This window comes from Sciurus carolinensis, chromosome 6 (genome assembly GCF_902686445.1).
Source record: "Sciurus carolinensis chromosome 6, mSciCar1.2, whole genome shotgun sequence".
Lineage (NCBI taxonomy): Eukaryota > Metazoa > Chordata > Mammalia > Rodentia > Sciuridae > Sciurus > Sciurus carolinensis.
The window spans coordinates 120,104,725-120,127,367 of record NC_062218.1 but is presented as its reverse complement, the minus strand read 5'-3'; the positions used below and the strand labels follow the sequence as shown (position 1 = coordinate 120,127,367).

The 22,643-nt window shown below is 37.9% G+C and overlaps 1 protein-coding gene across 4 annotated transcripts in view; it reads left to right on the top strand.

Moving 5' to 3' along the window:
• Positions 1-16,273, top strand: part of Tnfaip8 (TNF alpha induced protein 8) — a 112,369-nt gene extending 96,096 nt beyond the window's left edge. For 3 of the 4 annotated variants that reach the window (XM_047554704.1, XM_047554703.1, XM_047554702.1), the window contains exon 2: positions 14,770-16,273. In XM_047554704.1, coding sequence (XP_047410660.1) covers positions 14,770-15,335 — 566 coding nt within the window. In that variant the 3' untranslated portion in view covers positions 15,336-16,273. Of the gene's footprint in view, positions 1-3; positions 25-14,769 lie in introns of those variants that run through there. The other variant, XM_047554705.1, reaches the window with a different exon arrangement.
• Positions 16,274-22,643: the final 6,370 nt, after the last annotated feature.

Genomic DNA, 22,643 nt, shown 5'->3' with positions numbered 1-22,643 from the left:
GGGCAAAAGACAAAACTACAAAAGGTGGGTGCCTCTAAGGTATTTTAGAGAAGACATTTATTTTGTTGTTATTTGGCAAAATTGGTTGGTTTTGTTATTTGACAAAGTTTGTTTTACCCAGATACCTACCATTAGGGAAGTAATCCATCTCCAAGACAGCAAGTTAATATATTTAGGAAAATTTTTTTCAATTCTTAGAAGAGAATGGCTAAAATGGTCTTTTTAGTTATTTTCTTTAACTGAAATACCAAGTATGTATCATTGGCATCAGAGAATTGAAATTATTTTAGCAAAACTATTTGTCTTTCAAGCTTTTGTGGACTTTATTTTAAATTCTAAATATTTTTAAGTTATCCAGTTTCAATAGGGATCAAATATAAAATTTTATCCAACAATCTTTAACTTTTACTTCCTTAATAACAAACTAACAAAGAAAGGTAGAGTTTGTGCCCTTTTAGATTTTAAGTTTCTTTTGAGTTAATCCTAAAAAGGCCACATCTATACTAAAAACAGAATTATCACCTATGTAGAGTATGAATATTCAGTATTTCATACCAGTTGCAAATGTTATCAGTAGATGATTTTTGAATGCTTATCTTTAGTTATATAATGAATCATTTACAATAAACTTTTCCTCAAAGTTTACATTGAAATATTCATTTCTTATGTAAGTATATTTGAAATATGGCATATAATTAATAGTAATATCATTTATTTATAGCTTTATTTTGTTTGTGTTTTATAAAAATAGTATTCACTTCCTACACCCCTTCTGTCCTTCTGCTCACTCCCCTCAAACAACCTGAGAATTTTTTTAATCCAGTAAATACATATTAAAGATTATGTATTTATTATAGGAAGGAATAAGTTAAAAATTGGAACCAATCACAAGACCTTTACTTTTAGGGAAAGTGGCACCAATAAACAGGACATAAAGCAGTTTCTAGTCAGAGATAAAGACAAAATAGAGCATTTCTGACTGGGATAGATGATAAAGTCTCCATGGAAGAAGTGATATTTGGGAAGGACTTCAGGGATTTCACATCTCAAGGAAGCTGCCTATACTGTCTTCCTGTCTCTGCCCCAATGTCACCTTTTCTGAAAGGCCTCCTCTGACCTCCCTGCCACAGCTCTCTTTGTCCTGGCCTCTGTTCCTCCTTGACTTATTAATACGTGCTTGTCTGTTTGTGTTACAGGTCTCCTTCTAGAATCTGAGCTTCCTGAGGGCAGGCGCTTTGCCTGGCCCACACAGATGCTCTATAAGAATTTGATGAGTGAATGGAGAATCAACTTTTCCCTAGGATTTTTACAGATTTGGCAAATTTACCACCTCTCTCTGACCCCCTTGACACATTCTTTAGAAATAAGAGGGAGATTTTCTTACCCAAGAGTAACTTCCTGAAGTCTGTGACTAAATAACAAGTGTTGTGAAAACAAATCATTATAATCTCCCCACCACTTCACCCTGCAGATCCTCCTTAGGAACTCACTGACTACACATAATTTTTGGTTAAATTATTTCTCAATTCCATGAAACCTGCATGTGTGCTCTGGTTTCTGATACACAAGTACACTGCTGGGCAGGCTGTTAATTCACGATTCCCCAGTAGGAGTTCCGTAGGTTGTCTCTGAAGTCCATCACATTTCTGCCTGTAAGTCAGAGGTCACCCACACTGATGCCTATAGCACCCAGGAAATGAAACTAAATGGTGTGGAGAGCCAGGAAGACCTGGGACAAACTGGAAGGATGAGTCGCCTTCTGAAGGAGGCAGTCAGTTTAGAACATTGTTGTCATGTGGGAATGTGGGTCCATTTTAGTTAGCTCTTATGATTGTTAAAAGGAAATCAAACACAGATTTTGAGGTTAATTTCCCCAATTTGCTAACACAAACCACTAATCCTAAGAACAGTGCAGCACTGTCCAGTCCAAATAATAGTGTGTCCAGATTACAACCTCTGCTCTTCATCCTAACACAAATAAAACAGGGAAATGCCTGAGTGTTAGGAGGGGAGAGAAAAAGAATAGAAAGGGGTAAAAACCATTTCATAGAGAACTTACTTGCTTCCCTGGAAGTACCCAGTGGTGAGCAACACTGCTTCTGTAAACCTCTGGGTGTTTTCAGAATTTATCCTAGAATTTCAGATCTTACTAGTTCTGATATGTGAAATGAAAAGTGTACTTTTAGGCCCAGCAAATCTCATCTTATCATTTACTTACATTTAGCAGAATCTAGCCACAGGACCTGGGCATGGCTATAAAATGCTTGACTGATTTAACATTTTAATACAGTTACTGGAAAGACTGGGGCAAGAATGTTAAGAGGTTTTGCCAAGATGCATATTTGAGAGATGCCCAAGCTGAGGCCAAGAGGTTGCTGCTCCTAAAATACTCAGACAGATGGGTGTGAGGCATTTACATGGAAGATTTCAGACCATTTGCTGTAAGGATTGAATTAACTAAATATGGTCAGTTCTCCAAACAAAGTAGCTAGTTATTCAGTATGTTTTGGCCAAGGGTAGGGGAGGAAAAGCAGATTAAAAAAAGAAAATACATAGCATGGCATGAGGCTCTTAGCACATCTCTCTCTCTCTCTCTGTCTCCCTCTCATGTGCACACATACATCTCATATATAGGGTTATGTTTTTAGCTAGGGAGGGGAGTGCAAGAATGCAAATAAATTCGTTTGTTAAGCTCTGGATAAAAGGAATTGACTTGATTTCCTGACTTGACTTCATGAATTGCTGTAGAAGGTATTGATGGGTTCCATCAATGCACATTCGAGCATTGCTAGCTGGAGGGCATGTGTTAAGCACTTTGAAAAATACAGAAATGAATAGATGTGGTGCCTTATCAAGGATCGTAAGTGGTTAAGGTTAGATAGGAGTTTAATTCTCCCACCAGGCAGGTCAGATGGAGCGATTTATTCTGGCCATCACACTTGGAAAACTTCTTGGAAGAAATGGTCTTTAAACTGATGCTGGCAGGACCAGCAGCACGTTTCCAGGCAGGGATGGAGGTAGAGGGCAAAGGGTAGACATACAGCTTTTCCTTATTTTCTGTTCTCTGATGTGTAACACCTGTGCTCCTTATTTTTGGTTCAAGGAGTCGCTGACCTAGGAGAAGATTCTGCAGCTGGCTCAGCAACATGTGGCATTTGATAGAAAATTCATAAGCAGTGGACATTACTTGATTTTGCTTTTCTTGTAGAGCAGCTGTGTGGTATAGTAGGAAGTTGTATGTCTCAGCTTTCCACTAACTGTGCACCCTTGGATAAGTCCCTTGACTTTAGAGCCTTGGTTCTCTTATCCGGCTCCCCACCAGAAATGCATATGAAAATGTTATGATGAGAATATTTTGCAAACTGTGGAATGTTACACACATGTAAACTGTAATTTTGTTATTTGCTTATCTTTGTTATGTGTTATATGATCAGACTAAAAAGCTCTGTGACCATTGATGCTAGTTCAAGGGCTGGTTCAGTAACTGAACTTCACTCCAGTGTGATAGATACTAAAATCTGTTACTGATTTTCTGAGTAAATGAAATGAATATTCATTGGGAGTCAGGGCCTCTGGCAGTGTGGGAGAACATGGGGTGAAAAAGTGTAGAAAATCATGGAGCTGTTTAGATGATTTTTCTGCACACTCTGGTGAAAGATTGGATCATATCAACAGTGGAAAGACTTTATATCCCTAAGAAAATATATAAATAGATCAGCCTAATTGAAATATCTCTAAGAAAAACCAGCATGTTCTAATTCAACATAGTAAATGAAGAAGGATTCATTTAATTTGAAAAGAAAAAGTTCCCCAAAGTCAGTTTTGTATAAACAATTATGGGATATTTTTCATTTAATTTCAAACCCATCTGTAGCCTGGAGATAGAGCTAGGTCCTGTTCAAACTCTGATTTGAAGAATCATCTAGACAGGGGATAACTTTTCAATTCTCCTAGATATGTTATCAAAATTCCTTGAAGTTTTGAAGCTCTATTTTGAAAACATTTTCTCTGGATTCCATGTACAAGCTAGCATCTCTCTCTTTTTTTTCTTTTTTTTTTTTTTGGTGGTGCTGGGGATTGAACCCAGGGCCTGTGCTTGCAAGGCAGGCACTCTGCCAACTGAGCTATATCCCCAGCCCTGAGATCTCTATTTTTATGAAAAAAGTTTAGATAGAATTAAATCTGCTCAAAGTCCTCCTTCAACTTGCTTCTGTGGCTAAAGTATGTCTATTTGAAATTTTAAGTGTACTGTTCTAAGAGTACATCTTAGAGCAGGGGTCCCCCAACTTTACACACATAGGAATCGTGAGGAGTGCTTCTTGTAAATGGAGACTCTCAGACTGTGCACCTAGAGGTTCTTTCTGTTTGTTCGTTCGTTTGTTTTGGTACCCTTGGAGATTCTGAAAAGCAGGTCTAACAGTTACTTAGACTTTTCCAGGCAATTCTGATGCTGTTGGCCAATGACACAGAATTCTGCCCTGGATACCTGTACACCTTTCCTCTCACCACCAAAACCCTCCTGAAAACTAAGCACCTTTATAGTGAGCATTTCCAGGGCTTTGACAATAAGTTATACATAGTTAATGTTTAAACTTTTTTTAAAAAGTTTACGGGATACACACACATCCTTTGGTTTTTGACATACCAATTTATGAACAGAATCGTTAATCCCTATCTAGCCATAAGGATTTTGTAGGTCAGCTGTGGAATATAGACACATTTGTGTCCAAGTAGGGTGGAAGCTTCTTTTCCTTTGAGGTTGATCTTTTGCAAAACCTCCCTCAAGCCTAGCCTCCCTCCGCCTCCCTGTCCAGAAAAATTAATGTTCCCTGTCTTGGCTCCCTGTACGTTGTGTGCATTGTCACATTCCTTCTGTAGAATTTACCATGGTGTGTTCTGCCCAACTGGGCTTATCTGCTCCCTCCCTCCTGTGTGAGTCTGCGTGCCTGGAGAGAAGGAATCCTGTTATTTAGCTTTGAAACCGCGGTGTCTGATACATCATAAACACTCCACAGAAGTTTTTGTTGAATGTGTTAATGTTCTCTCCTTTCCTCTCACTCCTCAGGCATCCCATCCTAGTGGAACTTTAACACTATCTCCCTTAACGATAAGGATAGCAGTAATAATGACAACAATAGTAATTGCTTACATGGATTGATGCACTTGCTTTTCATCTAGTACTGTTCTAAGTACTTTATGTGGATTATTTTTACTTAAATTCCTTTTGTCAATAAGGAAACTGAGGTGTAGAGAGGGTAGGTAATTTGGTCCAGGGGCTCTGGCACTCAGTGGCTGAGTCCTACTTCTGACCCAGACAGTCCGACTCTAGAGCTGTGTTTACAATCACCACATTGCCTGCCTTTGTCTGGCATTGCCCCACTGTCTGTCTTGCCCTCCCCTATTTGCTCAGATCATTTTGGATCCATTCTAGAGGAATACCAAGACCCCTCGTCAACCTGTTAACCAATTAATTTCACTAACCTTATCTCACAAATTCATTATTGGTTCCTATGTGGAATTAGTTTGGAAAACTTAGGTAAGCAAAGTTACAATGCTTCTTTCTTGCAAAAATCAAGAACTTGCCTGGTGCACACCTGTAATCCCAGCAGCTCAGGAGCCTGAGACAGGAGGATCAGGAACTCAAAGTCAGCCTCAGCAACTTAGCAAGGCTCTGAGCAACTCAGTGAGACCCTGTCTCTAAATAAAATACAAAAATGGGCTAGGGATATCGGTCAGTGGTTAAATGCCCCTGGGTTCAATCCCTGGTACCAAAAAAAAAAAAAAAAAAAAAAAAAAAGATCAAGACTTTTAACATAAAAGATATTTTGTGCATCTCCAGAGGGAACCTGTTATATGCTGTTTCCAAACATGCTAAACTAGAATAAAATTTTCCCCATGAGATTCTTCTTAACTTTAAGAACTACTTTTTCTTTTCTTTTTAACAAAGTTTGGAAGAAAATCTGGCTAGTGCTCTTGTGATATTCCCAAGAAATTTCTCAGGTCATAAATATTTGGGTAAATCCCTACTTTTAATCCTTTCTTAATTAAGTAGGGTGACTACTTATATTTACCTGGGACAGTCACAGATCTGTTGTGATGGTACAATTACTGACAGCACCTTTTAATTTAAAAGTATCCCATTTGAATGATAAACTATATGATCACCCTAATCACAGTATTTACTTGCCACAGCCTCTAACCCCCATTAAATTAAAGATCCACATCACATACTTGCTACCTTCTCACCATTCACTGAAGGAGTCTTACTGCTACAGTGTGGGTGATAACAGGTGAATAGCCCATGTTCCTCCAGCACCTTGCCTGTTTATGTTAGTTATGCATGGAATTGTGGACACCTACATGCTTTATATTCTTTCATCACTCAAAAGTTGCAGGTCTGAAGAATTGCAAACTTCCAAGTCTTCTTTGCACTGCTCAGTATCTATTGATGTATTTGCTTATCTATGCAGGGGGCTGTGGGTCTGAAAGGATGTCAAAAATCTAAACAGTTGTTTGCCTCTTGGAAGCAAGGGTTGGGTCAGATCCATGCAGTGAGTGTCAAAGCTGAGGAGAATTTTCACTTTATATATTTGTGTTCTGGCTTTGGAACAGTTTAATTTTTTTTTTTTTTTTTTTTTTTTTTTTAGGTTAAATTCTAAAAGGTCTTAAAACTGCTCAGGTTTTTTGAAAACAGACAGTTTAAAGCCCAGCTGGGTTGAGCTATTATGATCTAGTTCCTCATTGAGAGTGACACAGTCTTTTTTCTTTTATTTTATTTCACTTCCCTTACCCACACCTTCTTAGGTCTTTCTCTTTTAGAGAAGAGAAACCTCTTCTCTAAAACTTGTGCATTGTAATGTAGTTCAGACAATAGCTTGAAGCTAGATGTCTCTGTGTTCAAGTTCATCTCAGTTGCAAGATAACCTCCCTCTTAGTGTTGGTGTGAAGCTTCAGTAAGGTAATGAAAGTTCTGGTCATTTCCAGGAATAATGTAGTAAGAATTTTTAAGTGGTGGCTGCTATTATTATTTATTATCGTCATCATTACCATCATCATTATTGCCTAGGACAATCAATAGGTTTTTGTGACTGTAAACCTCTTGCTCTGATGTTGGGTAGCCACAACATGCAATTTTTTCCCCCTGTAACCTCTGCTCTGATATTTATGAGACTGATATTCTTTGGGTTCTAACCAGCCACTTCATATAAACATCACCAAGTTTTTCTCCAACCCTGAAACTAAACCAGCCTAGAATCAATGGGTTGTCTTATTGATCCAGAAAGGCAATAAAGACATCACATGCTCCTTAGGATGGGGGAGAAAAAAGCAGAGATGGGGTCTAATATGACATTGAAGGAGCTGAAATTCCTGATGTTTTCAAAACCATCATCAAACTAAACCACGGAATAAAGGACATACAGTTGACCCCCAAAGCATGGTGAAAAAATTTCAGAATTAAAGAAACAAAAACAGCTTGAGAGCACACAGGGAAACTCCCCAGTGTTTTCTCCAAGATCTAATTTTCCTTGTCCACAAAATTAGCAAATAAAGAGATAAAGAGAAGTGAATTCAGAACACAGTGTGTAAACGTTGGTTTTGAATCTCTGCTCCTGGGTTTCAAGTGATATCAAACCAGATAGCACCATTCAGAGTTCCTTTGAGCTTATCACATTTGTAACTCATTCAACCTCTTTTAAGTCACACAAACTTGAAATGACTCCCACTTAGCAGATGAGAAAACTGAGTTTTGAAGAAATTAAATTGCATCCAAACTTATAAGCCAGGACTCTTGATTTGGAGCCATTTTTTCCTATCCATGCTGTTCTTCCTTGGCTTCCTGCCCAGCCTCTCAGTCTCTGGTTCTCTGGGAGGCTTGGATGCTCCACATAAGAATGCTGACTGAAGTGAGCTTGTCAGCTGCTGTGTCTTTACTGCAAGTTTTCACTCTGGCTTTATTTTTGGCCCATTTCATTTGCATCTTGCCCCTGTCCCACAGATTTGCAAGGATGTGGAAACTGTTTCTCTTATCTTTTTGTGGTAGGCTTTAATTCCATTCTCAATGAGTCAGTTTTCTCTAGGCAAAATACCTTTATGCTACCTGTCAGAGTCCTTTGCAGTCAAATCTGTTGCTAGCGAGAGATTCAACACCTTAAAACAAGATAATTTTTCTTCTAAAGAACTTTATATTATATTTTTAAAATGTTATCGTGAAAAAGAAAATATGACTTCTTATTAGCTAAACTACAGGAGGTCTTTCCTCACACAGCCATCTGGTATTTTGCATATCTCAGTTCCATAATGCTTCCGGAAGGAGTTGATTAATTTGACCAAGTGTGATTCAGTACTAAAGAGCACTTCAGAATGTGTTTGAAGTTTAGTTTGTTGTGTTCTTTAAACAAACCTGTGGAGAAGGCTATTCTGGGGCAGGCATTATGTGAGACTTTTATGTGGTCCCTCCAAACTCCAAGAGGGTGGATCACTATTCTCCAGCTTGTAGATGAGGAAACTGAGTCTCCATAATCTCCCTGAGCAGTTCATGGAACCATTAGCCACAGAATATTTGGACTTATATAAGGACACTCTACTTTTCCAGGACCCTGGGAAAATAAGTTGCCCCAGGAAAAGAATACCAGTACACTAAAGGTTCACACTTCAGTTCTCTTGGTTTAAATATTTTTGATTGAAAAAATTCTAATATTTGTCAAAGGGTATTTTTTTTAAGAAATTAAACTCATGACTCTTATATACATACAAATTAGTTATATCAAAGATTTTTCTTAAGTCAATTAATAAGGGAAATGGTAAGCTCTTCCAGGTAGTTCAAAGGAGAATCCTAAGAGCAACGCATAGACAATAAAATAAAAATAAAAATAAAAAAATAAAAAAAAATCAGGAATCGATTGCAGCTAAGTAGACTAATTTTATTTGTATCTCTACAGAAAAGAGCCACTTGTGATATTATTAGTTCTCTATAATACAGAGAATTTTAAAATGTCTAAAGGAAAGATAATAAGAGAATTCTGCAAGGATTGTTGGACAGTTCCTCATATTTCACAGAAAAGACCCTGTGAGAGGGGTCATTTCAAAGCCACCATTTTCTCTGACATGCATCTTCTTTACTATGTTGTCTTTTTAAACGAGGATGCATTTTTCTGAAGTGGGTATGAGACATGGAGTGAATGACTTAGCTTGTCACTGTGATAATGTATATTACTGGTCCTTAACGGGTCAGGAAAACATATACATCAAAATGTTCATTCAACCAGGAATGGTGGCACACATCTATAATCCTAGTGATGGGAGAATGAGGCAGGAGGATCACAAGTTAACGACCAGCCTGGGGAACTTAGTGAAACCCTGTCTCAAAATAAAAAATTAAAGGACTGAGAATATAACTCAGTGGTAGAGCACCCCTGGGTTCAGTCTCTATCACTGAGAAAAAATGGGGAAAGGGAGGGAAAGAAAGAAAGAAATGTGTTCATTCGGCGTCAGGTTAAAGATCCAGGATGTAGTGATTCTCCCAGGACTACCCTTGGATGTGATGACTACCACCTGTGTGACCTAAGTACGATTTTCAGATTAAGATGCCTGGCACTTGTCTGCTCTGTGTGGATGATAATGTTGCCTCCAACTTGTAACCACGGTTGTTGCTTTTACCCTTCCAGAGCCAACCCTCCTTCAAGTTCAGATCTTTGCTGCTCTGCTAGCTGCGACCCTCACCCACCTTTGTCTCCTCTTTCTCTCTTTTCCTTCTCCCTCTCTCCCTCCTTCCTTCCCTCCCTCCCTCCCTTCCTTTCTGCCTATTTGTTGTTTGGTTCTTCTCCATCCTCTTGCATTTCCTACTTTGGGCTTTCCAGCAGGGAAGCTGCCATCGCAGTTGCATCACCAGCCATTCCCAGCGCTCCTTGCTTTTAACCCCAGTGTGAGTAGGTTCGCTCTTAGCCTGCTGCGTTCTTGTGACAGTGCTTATCTTCAGTTTCACCACTTTCTTATCACCAAAGTTGCCTTTTGACTAAGTCCTTTTAAGTTTGGAGTTATTCAAATATAAAGAGAACTACAATTTTGCATTTTTATTTAAAAAATTCTAATTCAGCCATGTTCTCCAAATTGTTTTCTTTTCCATTCTTCCTAATACTGGCCATGCTGAATCAAATTTTAAGTAGGCAAGGATTTGCAAACACATGTGCATCTGTGGTTACTGCTTAAAAGTTCCAAGTATAACAAATTTGTTGGGTGAAAAAATTATATTATTTGCTGGTGAAGTTGTAAAGAAAGTTACTTAGAATACGTCACCATACAGTATTGGCAGATTCTTAGTGGGAATAGTTATGAACCTTTTTTTTAATTTTCAGAAAACTGTAGTTTTTCATTTGTTAATATTATTAAAAGGCTTTTCCTCTTTGTTCCCTTCTGCGCATGTTTTTACTTGGGTCCGTGGGTCAGTATATTTTTACCATCAATATTGATCTCTAACTTTATAATCATTGATGCTAAAACAGGAATTCCAAACAGCAGTTTTCTTTACAGCATCCATTGCTGAAATGGACTATTTGATTAAGTCAGAGAGGGAGGGAGGTAAGGTAAGTGGATGTCTAAGTCTTAAACAGCTCTAACATAGTAGGAATTCTTTGCATGTTTTTATATATGGCATGTTGTTTTCATGAGTCAACAATTTATACTTCTACTTCCAAAGGCAAGTGGATCCATCTTAATAGGTAAAAGACTGAACCTGTGCTTTCAACACTTTCCCCAAGGGGAACATCTCCGCGCATCCTACTTTCTTCCCAGCACAGTCTTTGGTCCCTCCGTCATGTGTTTAAACATAATCCAGCCAGAAGCCAGAGCGGGCTGTGCTTAATCTTCCACTGCCTCACACCTTGCTTTTACTCAAAACATTTGTGATGTTGTCCTTGGATGTTTTCTCTTTGTGCACAACAAATCTTTCCTCTTCCAAAGAGCTGATTGCTGATGGCAAGAGCAGCCACACTCTGAAGTGCATTTCTAGGGAAGAAAACCACATGTTTAGTGAGGTAAACCAAATAACTTTCTCTAGCTTTTAAAACAAAAACACCTATATGTGTATTTAAAGTCCCATGTTGTAGGCCAGCACATTTTCATTGGTGAGTATTTAAATATAGTGAAGAGATGGGAGAAATTGACTTTTATACCAGGCGCCCTTCTAGGCCCAGGAGATGACCCAATGAACAAGATAGTCTCTCTGTCCTTAGAGAACTTAGGTAGCAGTAGATAGAGTTGGACAGTAAAAATTTAGGCAAATGATGATTTCAGCAACAAAGAGGTGTAGTAGCTAGCAACGAACTTAAATGGAGTATCATTTTCTAATTTACATTTTATTTTGTTTTACATATTTTTTAGTTGTAGATGGACACAATACCTTCATTTTGTTTATTTTTATTTGTTTATTTATTTATTTATTTTTATGGGGTGCTGAGGATCAAACCCAGTGCCTTACACATGCTAGACAAGTGCTCTTCCACTGAGCTACAACTCCAGCCCCTAATTTATGTTTTAAAAGTATCTGGTTGCTGTGTGAAGAGATTGGAAAGGGCTTTTACTGGATGGTATCTATAAAGTTGGAGGAAAGTATATAGAATTTAGAGACCTGAGGAGAAGATAAAATGGAAAGAACTTGGTAATGGGCTCAGTAAGGGTCAGGATGGTATGGTGGACAATTTCCCAGGTCTTGACTTAAGCAAATGGCTGGAAGGGAAACTATTAATTGAGATAGTAAAGAATAGAGGAGGACTACTTTTAGGGGACAGGAAAGAATCAAGGATTCAGTCTTGGACGTGTTGTTTTTGTGATGCCTGCAAACTCACAAAGGAAGAGAAAAAATTTTAAATACTTTTGCAAAATGAGTCTGGAAAAGCGGTCAAGGCTGAGTTATAGCTGTGGGAGTCATTGGCACATGGGTGGTATCTGGAGCCATGGGAGTGGATGAGATCACACGGGGGCGAGAAGAGACTGAAGGAGAAAAACTTGGTCCAGGACTAGCTGTGAGATACACCAGGCCTGGAAGGGATCTGGGAGAGCATGTGGAACTGACAAATGAGCCTGAGCAGGAGTGGCTAGCAGCAGTTAATTTGCAAGAAAGAAAAAAGTCATGTTTTATGATCACAGACCACACATTGCTGGCCAGCAGCTCTTAGCCACAAAACCCAGTTGACTCAGAAAAAGCCTCTTCTAATGCTGGAAAATAAATTCACTGCATGCATGTCTTCCTGGTAGACCGGGAAAAAGTGCTTCATCTTCATTAAAAGTCTTTTAAAAGACGACTATGCTGGAGCAATCCAAAGAATGAAAGTGTGACGTACTTGCTGTGTTTCCAAACAGGGTTTGAAGTTCCACTGGGATGAATGTGAAAGCCTCAGATCAGCTTCCCTGTCCTGGTTCAGACTTGGTTGCCAGTAAATGGGGAATGATCTTGCTTAGCAGGCAGCAGATTTGCATTTACATCCTTTTACAGGAAGTTGAAGTACTGCCCCAAAGTTTTTGTTTCTTTTTATGTTTGAAATTAAATGGAACATTGAGATTTAATAAGAAAAGTAGCTGAGAAGAGATGCAAACTTGCAAGTCCAGCCTAGGATGAAGAGTAGCACAAAGGAATCTATTGAATCTCTCTCCCTCTGGTACAACATATAAAGTGTGTCTATCTGAGAGACATTGCAGAAAACCCCAAATGGGACCATGCCAAGTTCCAAAAGATTAAAAACAGAATAACTTTTCAACTTTATGTAGACTACATTGTTGAAATCCTAGAATTCTTTGCTGTGTTTCTGAAAATGTTTGGGTATCTATTCCTGCATAAGTCAGATTTGTTTATTTGTTGAGGTCCATCTGGAGAGTTCTAAGATGAATGATGGTCCTTGGTCTTAATATAGTAATATTAACTATGTGGGTGCTATTTCTTCTGATATAAATTCTTTACTGTGAATTAACACTCTTTTGTAAATTATTGAAGAAACAGGAATAGAAATAGACCACTGCTTAACTGACAACATTGAAAAGCTTGGAAACTTGCATAAAATTAACTTTCTCATTCTTTTTCACTTTCCTTTTCTTTCTCAAAATAAATTTCAGTTCTTTTTCTGCAGTTTCAGTTCATATTTCAGAAGTTTAAGTATTGGCATTTGTGAGGGTAACACTTCTAGTTCAATCATGAGATTCTTTTAGTGAATATATGAGATTGTCTATTTATGAATGATCATTAGGAACCACTCTGTAGTTACCTGTACAATACCATATTCCTACCATGAGACCAAATTTCCAATAGAACATGACTCTTATTTGCCCCAATTTCACATCTAAAATGACAGTTCCAGGTTGAGGGAGTCACCCTTCTTCTGTGTCCTCCCAGCCTGGGTTGGAAAGCAGTTACCTTCTTGCTTCCTAATAATGCTGTCCAAGCAAGAAATAATCTTATATCATTGAGGCCCTGACTCATTCCAAAGTTTTTATCTTTTATCACTGAACTTGCCAGCAGCTAACCTAGCTCATACATTGGCATATGCAGAGAGAACAGCTACCTTGGGGCCCAGAGGTGGGGTATACAGAACAGCAGTTCTGAAGCCTTAGGAAAAGAGGGATAAAGCACAGTTATAGAGAAGTAGCTTTCAGATTGGAACATGGACAGAGCAACGGAAATTGTGGTAAAGGAAAACTAAACTTGATTTGAGGAGTAAACAATTTTTGAGCGTTTTCACTGACCTGCTCTAAGCTAGAAGCATTATGCATACAACTATTATATATATATTATATATATATATATCATACAATATATATATAATATATATGGTGTATCTTAAACATTTGTCAGGGCTGGGGAGATAGCTCAGCTGGTAGAGTGCTTGCCTCACAAGTACAAGGCCCTGAGTTCGATCCCCAGTACCGCAAAAAAAAAAAAAAAAAAAAAAAAAAAATTTGTCAAATTAAAAATTATTATCATTCCAAGTAAACTCTAAGCATCAGCTTTTTCAAAGTATGTTTTTCATATAGCACATTCTGGTAGCTCATGAAACATGGCTATTTCAAAATGTATAAAAATTTAAAGGGAACAATGGGTCATTCATCAGAAATGGCAAATGATGTTGAGCTCTCTGAGGAGTATTTCCTTCCAAAGCCTGACTTCTGGGAGTTAAAATTGGAGGTGGTCAGAATGGCTGGACTGGAGAGTGCCAGTCAGTGTCTTGTGAAATTAGGATTTTTTGCAAATGGATTATAAAACAGGGCCCTCCCTTTCATGTGCTTCTAGAATTTCCCATCTTACCCAAACTCAAGGCTTTGCCATTTATCCTCCTTTCATTTAAATTAGTTTCTTTAAATTGCTCTGGGTTACTGTTGCCTAGAGGACAGGTATAGAGTGGATTTTATATTTTTAATATATTTTATAAAGTTAAGTCAGGTAAAAATTGCATAAAAACTTACCACCTCATGAGACATACTGTTTTGAAATCAGAAAGTTATTTTCAAGAAAGTCACCAACTTCTAAAGGACTACATAGCAGAAATTAGAAAATATTTGAGTTACATATCATCCTGTTAATTCCATAAAAGAGAATCTGATATCCTGAAATGTAGAAAAAAATTAATTTTCTTGTCAGAGATTTTTATCAGTAGATGGGAGGCAAACCACAAACAATGGGAAAATGAGGAAGAATACTCTCTAATATCTGGTTTTTGATTTGATTCTCTTATTGATATTTACTGATCTTTTATTCTCTCTCCTATTTTTTTTTTTTTTCCTTGTTAGTGGCCACAGATGTCTTTAACTCCAAAAACCTGGCCGTTCAGGCACAAAAGAAGATCTTGGGTAAAATGGTGTCCAAATCCATCGCTACCACCTTAATCGATGACACAAGTAGCGAGGTGCTGGACGAGCTCTACAGAGTGACCAAAGAGTACACCCAGAACAAGAAGGAGGCCGAGAAAATCATCAAAAACCTCATCAAGACAGTCATCAAGCTGGCCATCCTGTACAGGAATAATCAGTTTAATCAAGACGAGCTGGCACTGATGGAGAAGTTCAAGAAGAAAGTCCACCAGCTTGCTATGACGGTGGTCAGTTTCCACCAGGTGGATTACACCTTTGACCGGAACGTGTTATCCAGGCTGCTCAATGAATGCAGAGAGCTGCTCCACCAGATCATCCAGCGCCACCTCACTGCCAAGTCACATGGACGGGTTAATAATGTCTTTGATCATTTTTCAAATTGTGAATTTTTGGCTGCCTTGTATAATCCCTTTGGAAATTTTAAACCTCACTTACAAAAACTTTGTGATGGAATCAACAAAATGTTGGATGAAGAGAACATATGAGCTTGTGAGTTAAAATTGTGACTGATTGTGATTTATCTGAAGATGGAGCACTGCTGATTCATGAAGGAACAAAGGAATTATTTTAAAAGGTTATACATATTTCAGAAAGACTTTGCCCAGCTCAACTGTCAGACATTAATGATAGTGCTTTCATGAGGTTTTATTTGAAGAAAACATTGCCAAAAATTCTGGCTAAAAAGCTTGTTAATGGGTGACAGATCATGGGAAGATGTATGGCTGGTAATGCACGTGCAGAGTTATACAAAGAGAAACTAGTATGACCCCGAATTTTAAGACCTTTTTAGGGTGATTATTGTATTGGTGGCACATTGGATATTTCTGATATGTACAAAATTGCATATTTTGTCTCACTTATATTCCTTACTATGTATATGCTCTTTTATGAAGCCAAGAACTTTCTCTTGCTGTCATTGCTCCTTTTGAATCAATTCTATTTTCAAGTCTACTCTTGATTCTTCTGTTAAAGATTATGTCATTGACATTCAAGAATTAAATCTGAGGCAGTCATGTTGAACCTTCAGAAAAACAGAAAACTCCATATCTAAAATCAGTACTGTGGAAGTGAATTAATTAGACATTATGAATGATGTCCAATATAAGAATATGCTTCTGAAATTGAGTACTTCTTTTGTACCAACAATGATACTTAAATTCTCAAAAATGTAACGGCATGTTATTGCTATGAAGTGCTTGCTTCGAGTTTATCTTTGATGTCGTCTTTGAAAATGTGCTGATACAGTCTCCATTATTAACATTCATTTCACGTGTTAGAGACCAAGAGAGAATATATCTATCAACTGGTTTTGATATCGGGGCAATAAAAAAATTAGTAACATTAAGAAAGTTAAAAAAAAAAAAAAGAATCTTCATTTTAGAGACGAACCCAACAAAATAACTTAGGAGTATGTGCAGCAAAAGGGAAGAAAAGATGTTGCTAAAGAACCTAACCAGAAAGATGAATGCATCTTTAGTGTTTAAGAAGGTTTGATAAATAAAGAATGTCACTTTTTTATTTACCTATGAGGTTTTGGTATTTTGTTAGTGGCTATTTTGATGAGTAAACTAAAGAATATTTGCATTCCAAGCAGTTTATCTTTGTTTTCATGTAATTTTAAGTATAGCATTTGCTTATTTTCAAAAAAGAAAAGGAAACCTGCTAGCTGACTGTATCATCTGGGAAATAACAGGCTCAAACACCAGCACTAAATATTTATTTGCATTGTCACTCTGTCTGTGATTTAGTGTGCTCTCTGGCCTTGACTTTGCCCGCCTCGCAGAATACTGACATTAAAATTACAGTTCACTAGGAAGGGTCCCACAAATGAAAATTCCAGAAGTTGAGATCTGCTTTAGCCCATCACCACCTAGAGGGGGATGGTCAGTTTCTCTAGGACCATCAATTGCTTGGCTAAGACAAGCAGCAAAGGCAGGGTATCTTCCTGCTTGATATTAAATCCTGACTCAAAGATTTGAACTAAAAGTAACATTCTTATTTCCTGGAGCCAGTAGGTGATCACCAGAGGTTATAAAATAGCATGATGACTGCAGAATTTGTCCTTGAGTTTCATAACCTGCTAAATGGCTCAGGAATGGAGTTCAACAGCCTTACTCAATCAGCTCTCTCATTCTTGCATGGGAAAACTGAATGTGAGTACTGATTTGTTGCCTTCTGTTCTCCACCAGATCACTCAGCAGGAGTACAGATGATGGAATGCCTGAGAAGATGGTGAATGAGCTTCTTACTCATTTCTAGCTGTAGACAAGACCTAGGGAGAAAAGACTGTAGTAGGTGCGGGGGGTTTAGATCTGTCTGGGCACATTTGGATCATATTGATGCCCCTGCAGGATAACAATCAAATATGCATGGGAGTGACTGGAGCAACCCTTAATCTCACACAGAGGAAAGGCAATGAGGAGTACAGGCATCCCTCTGTGTATATATTGGTTCCAGGATCCCTGCAGATACTGAAATCTATGGATGCTCAAGTCTTTTGTATAAAATGATGATGTAGTATTTGCATATAACCTACCCATAACCTCCCATATTATTTAAATCATCTCTAATTACTTATATAACACAATCTAAGTGCTATGTTACATTGTACTGTTTAGGAAATAATGACAAGACAAATACATCTGCTGGGCACAGTCATGCACACTCCTTATTAGGAGACTGAGGCAAGAGGATCACAAGTTGCAGGCCAGCCTTAGCAATTTAGGGAGGCCTTAGGCAACTTAGTAAGACCCTGTCTCAATTTAAAAACTAACAAGGGCTGGAGATGTAGCTCAGTGGTAAAGTGCCCCTGGTTTCATTCCCTATTAGAAATAAAGAAAGGAAGGAAGGAAAGAAGGGAGAGAAATGTACATGTACTGTACATGCTCAGTACAACATTTTAAAAATACTTTAAATCCACAGTTGCTTGAATCCATGTGGAGGGACAACTGTATACTGAAAGGAGTAATTCTATTTGCTATCATATTTTAATTTTTAATTTTTTTGACATTTTGGTACTGGAGATTGAACATAGAGGTGTTTCACCACTAAACCACATACCCAGTCCCTTTTTTATTTTTTAATTTTTTGGTACTAGAGATTGAACCCAGAAGCATTTAACCACCGAGCCACATCCCCAGCCCTTTAAAAAATATTATATTTAGAGACAGGGCCTCGCTGAGTTGCTTAGGGTCTGAGTTACTGAGGCTGGCTTGGAACTTGGACTCCTGCTTCAGTCTACCGAGTTGCTGGAATTATAGTCACGTGCCACCACACCCACCCAGCTGCTACCATTTCTTGAGGGGACCCATCGCTTTACCAGTCTTGTGTCTGGAAAGGATACCTTAGAAGAGTCAGTTACAAAGTCATGATTGGCAAGTTAATTTCTCATACAGTTGGACTTCCATGAATTTAGAGTGGCTGTGAGGGTGGGCAGGGTAGAGAACTAGAAAGAATTTGAATGGACTTCTAGTAGGTAATTCAGAGCCAAGTTAATAGTAATTTGTGTATCTTATGAACCTTCTTTTTATTCATTTATTTGGGTACCAGGGATTAAACTCAGGGATACTCCATCACTGAGCCACATCTCCAGCCCTATTTTGTATTTTATTTAGAGACAGGGTCTCACTGAGTTGCTTAGCATCTCGCTTTTTCTGAGGCTGGCTTTGAACTTGAGATTCTCCTGCCTCAGCCTCCTGAGCCACTGGGATTACAGGAATGCACCACTGTACCCGACTATGAACCTTCTTTTTAAACGATCTCATCTTAGATTTGGGAAAAGAAGGAATTGTGCTATAATTGAATTTATTAATTTTATGCTGTTGGCTTTCTGCAAAAATTAGGAGATAGGATGGCATGTGGATGATGACATAAACACTGACAACTAACACAAAGTGGTTACTATGTGCCAGGTACATTAACTCATTTACTCCCTGCCACAACCTTCATCAAGTTACACATGAGGACACTGAGGCCAGAGAATTTAAGGAATTTGCATGAGGTCACATAGCTACTGTGACAGCCAGAGTATCAATAAAACATTGTTTTTACTTAAATATAGTATGATTAAAGGCAATTCTCCTAACATCATTGGCTCAGAGAAGGGTATGCATTATACTTCTGAAACGTTTTTTCAAATAGTGACATTTTAGGCAGAATTTAAATCACTACAGGTCTAACCTGTTTTCTGTAAGATCTGGGTCTGATTTTATACAAAGACATTTTTCAAAGTTTTCTACATGGCTCTGAATTTGAAGGCATCTTGTGGCTCAGATTTCGGTCTCTTGTGGAATTTCAATTCAAGGTGCTAACAATTAAGGATGACTTTGAACATGACTCCTGAGGTAGGGTGTGCCCCCTCCCCCACAGCAACCTTTACCAGAGGCACAAGAGCTCTGTGCTCTTCAGTACAGCTCCCTATTGTGTTCCACAGGGCAGGTATGGCATCAATTCAGTGCCTCCACATTATTTTTCAGCTTTGGAATCTGCAAACATTTGATCCATAAGCTAAAAAATAGCCTTGTACTTTTCTAATTATTAGACCTTTCATAGCAACTCAATTATTCAAAAATAAAAGCATGTGTTAGAAATGTAATGGTATAGAAATATTGTTTTTTTGTCTTATAGTATATCTTTCACACTTATCCAAAATACTCTTTTTCTCCTATTATGTAAATACTCAATTTAAAAAAAAAATTCACAAAGCTTAAACTTTCTGATGGATTCTTGCCACCCACCCGGGCTTAAAAGAGTACTTTTTTGTGGTTCTTACATATCAAATTTCTTGGATTTTTTTAAATTGAGAATTTTAAATTATCCTTGAGATATCTGATGAGAATATATAGCTAAATTATAATGTAACTTACCAACTTTGACAAATAATAAATGAAAGACAAATATGTTTATTTATACTTTGAAATAGTTGTAAAAAGTTAAGTGCTATTCTAGTGCTAGGAAAATATTCTAATAAAATAAACAATTATTATGTTCATAGGAATTATTAAATTTTTTTTTGCCAGTCTTGCATTTTGACACTTGCATTATCTAAATTAGCCAAACTGCAGTGTTTTACTTGATAAATTTATTCCAGGACCTGACACTTCTAAACTCAGACCAGGCTTTAGTACTCAATGCTGTTTGCGATTGATCAAGTTTTATGCTAGCTTTGAAAAAAATGTATTTTCTATGATTCAAATAAAGACTACAGAAACTGCCTAATGAAAGTACTGAGGCACTAACTAGCCAGAAATAAAGCCAACTTTTTGTTTCCAAAACAATACAATAGGACAATCTGTAAGTGCTTATAATCACATATCACCATCATCTCAGATTTGTTGTGTCTTTTACTCAGGTATCCTCGTGGACACTTCCATATGACCCAGAGCCAGGGAGACATGTTTCTCTCAGGGAAATTCCTGTAATGGAAACATTTCTGCATAATATTGATTTATTTCTGTCAAGCCAAAGATGTATTTTCCACATAGTAATGACCCAAGTTATAGAGGGACAAACACTCTACAAATGTACTGTTCGGAGCGCTGAAATATAATATGGACAAGTCAGCCAGCGTTCACAGTCAAGAGAAAAACATCTGTGCTTGGAAAATATTCTTCAAGTGTAGAGAACTGGGCTCAGTGTCCACCAAATGTCCCAGAGACTTTCATAAGCTCAGGCAGCCGATGGGTTGACCCTCTTATCTTTCTTCCTGGGTGGCCAAGGAAATTCTGTCTTCCCCACTAACTGCATTAACTGTATTCCTGCCTCATAGAAATAAAATGACTGACCAGGCACTTGGGATTTATTCTTAACACAAGGAAAGGATCCTTGAGGGCTGGGTTTGTAGTTCAGTGGCGGAGCAATTGGCCTCGCATGCATGAGGCACTGGTTTCGATCCTCCACACCACATAAATAAATAAAATAAAGGTAATGTGTCCATCTACAACTAAAAACAAAATTTTTTTAAAAAGAGACTTACTTTACAAAAGTACATGTTTTGATTCATAGAATGATCTAAGACAATATGCTTCTTTGTACTTTGGTTTTTCCATTTAAGAGCTTTACATATGGGTTAAGTCATTTGAAAACTACCTAATGTGAAGTAAAAACACAAGGCATAGAAGTAAAAACTTAAAAGTATCTATTCTGTCACCTCATCTGGGATGATTGACCATAAGCAGCCCAGGTTCTATTTTCCCAGAAATGGGCTTTTATTAGCCCAAAAGGAGTTACCACTTAACCCATTCCAAATGACTTGTCACCGTTGGTTGTTCTCCTCTGAGACCACTGGTTTTCAAAAGGATAAATACTTGCAAAGCAAATTATAAAGTGTTAGAAGATATTGAATGTCCTGGAAGAGGATTCACGGATAAATAGATAAAATTCCAGCATTATTACTGTTCTCTAATTACGTGGACTTTGCATTCTCTTGACTGAGGAGTCACGTTTTTAGCTTACTAAAATATTCAGTGAAGAACTTGCGGTGAAATCCACGGGTGGAAACATTCCATGGTGTTTTCAAACACTGTGTGTCAGGAATTTGGCATCTCTTCCTCCTGGGAACTCACTGGAGGGTGACCAGGTAGAACCTAGCAGGGTCCAGGGGGCATGTGCTGGAGCTCGAAAAACCTGTGTCCAGCTCCTCCCCTGACAGGGAGTCTCCCTAAAAATTGTATAAGATCAACTATTTCATTTTCTCATTTTAAAGATGAAATTAAAGAAAATATGGAAGGCTTTGAAGCTTCCTGATGGCTATTTCTGTGTGAGGTATTGGTGACCTTTGCTATTTCCAAATACGCAGAACAAATAAACCTGAGATTAAAAGAAATTAAGCAACAGACTTCAGCAAACATAGAGAATTTTATTAAATCTCTGTTCCTTTAAAAAATTGGCCTTTGCTTTCAATTTAGGAAATTTGGGAGGGGGTGAGTTATTCAAAATGATGATTTCTGACAGTTACTTATGTATGGTCTTTTAACCAATTAAATTTTTAATCTCTTCCATTATTTGATCATTCCTTCTGGCTTTAGTTATCTGTTGCTGTATAACAAAGCAGTCTAAATTTTAGTGATTTAAAACAACTACCATTTTATTCTTCATGATTCTGTGGATTGAATGGGCTCAATGACACAGTTACTTTCTTTTAAAAAAAATTGTGTGTGTGTGTGTGTGTGTTGGGGACTGAAACCACAATCTTGTGAATGCTAAGCATATAATCTACCATTGAGCCATGCTTTGGGCAGTCCTCTTTATTGGGGCCTCTCATGTGGTTATAGTCAGATAAGGCTGGAAGCATTATCTTCCAAAGATTCGACTAGGAAGTTGGGATTACTGGGTCTCTCCCATTCCCATGGTCTTGGCCTCCTATTTACCACAGGTATCCAAAAGTGCAAAAACCTAAATTTCCAGGCATTCTTGAGGCTCATGCTCAGAACAGGTCCAGCATAATTTCTGCCTCAGTCTATTGGTCAAAGCTCTTGAGAATCCTCAAAAGCACCCTCAGTTTGATAGTTCTCTAAAAGAATTCACAGAACTCCAGAAAAACGATTATACTCAGTTACAGTTTATTAAGGTGAAAGGATACAGTCAGCAAAGGAAAAATGTGGGTAGAGCAGAGTCCAGGAAAGACCAAATGCAAGCTTTCAGCTGTCTGCTTCAGGTAGAATTTCAGAGACAGCTCTTAATTTTTCTCAGCAACAGTGTGTTACAACATGTACAAAATATTTTGAATCAAAACTCATCTGACCTTTGGTGTCCAGGATTTTTACTGAGACATGGGACATCCATCCATGTGACTG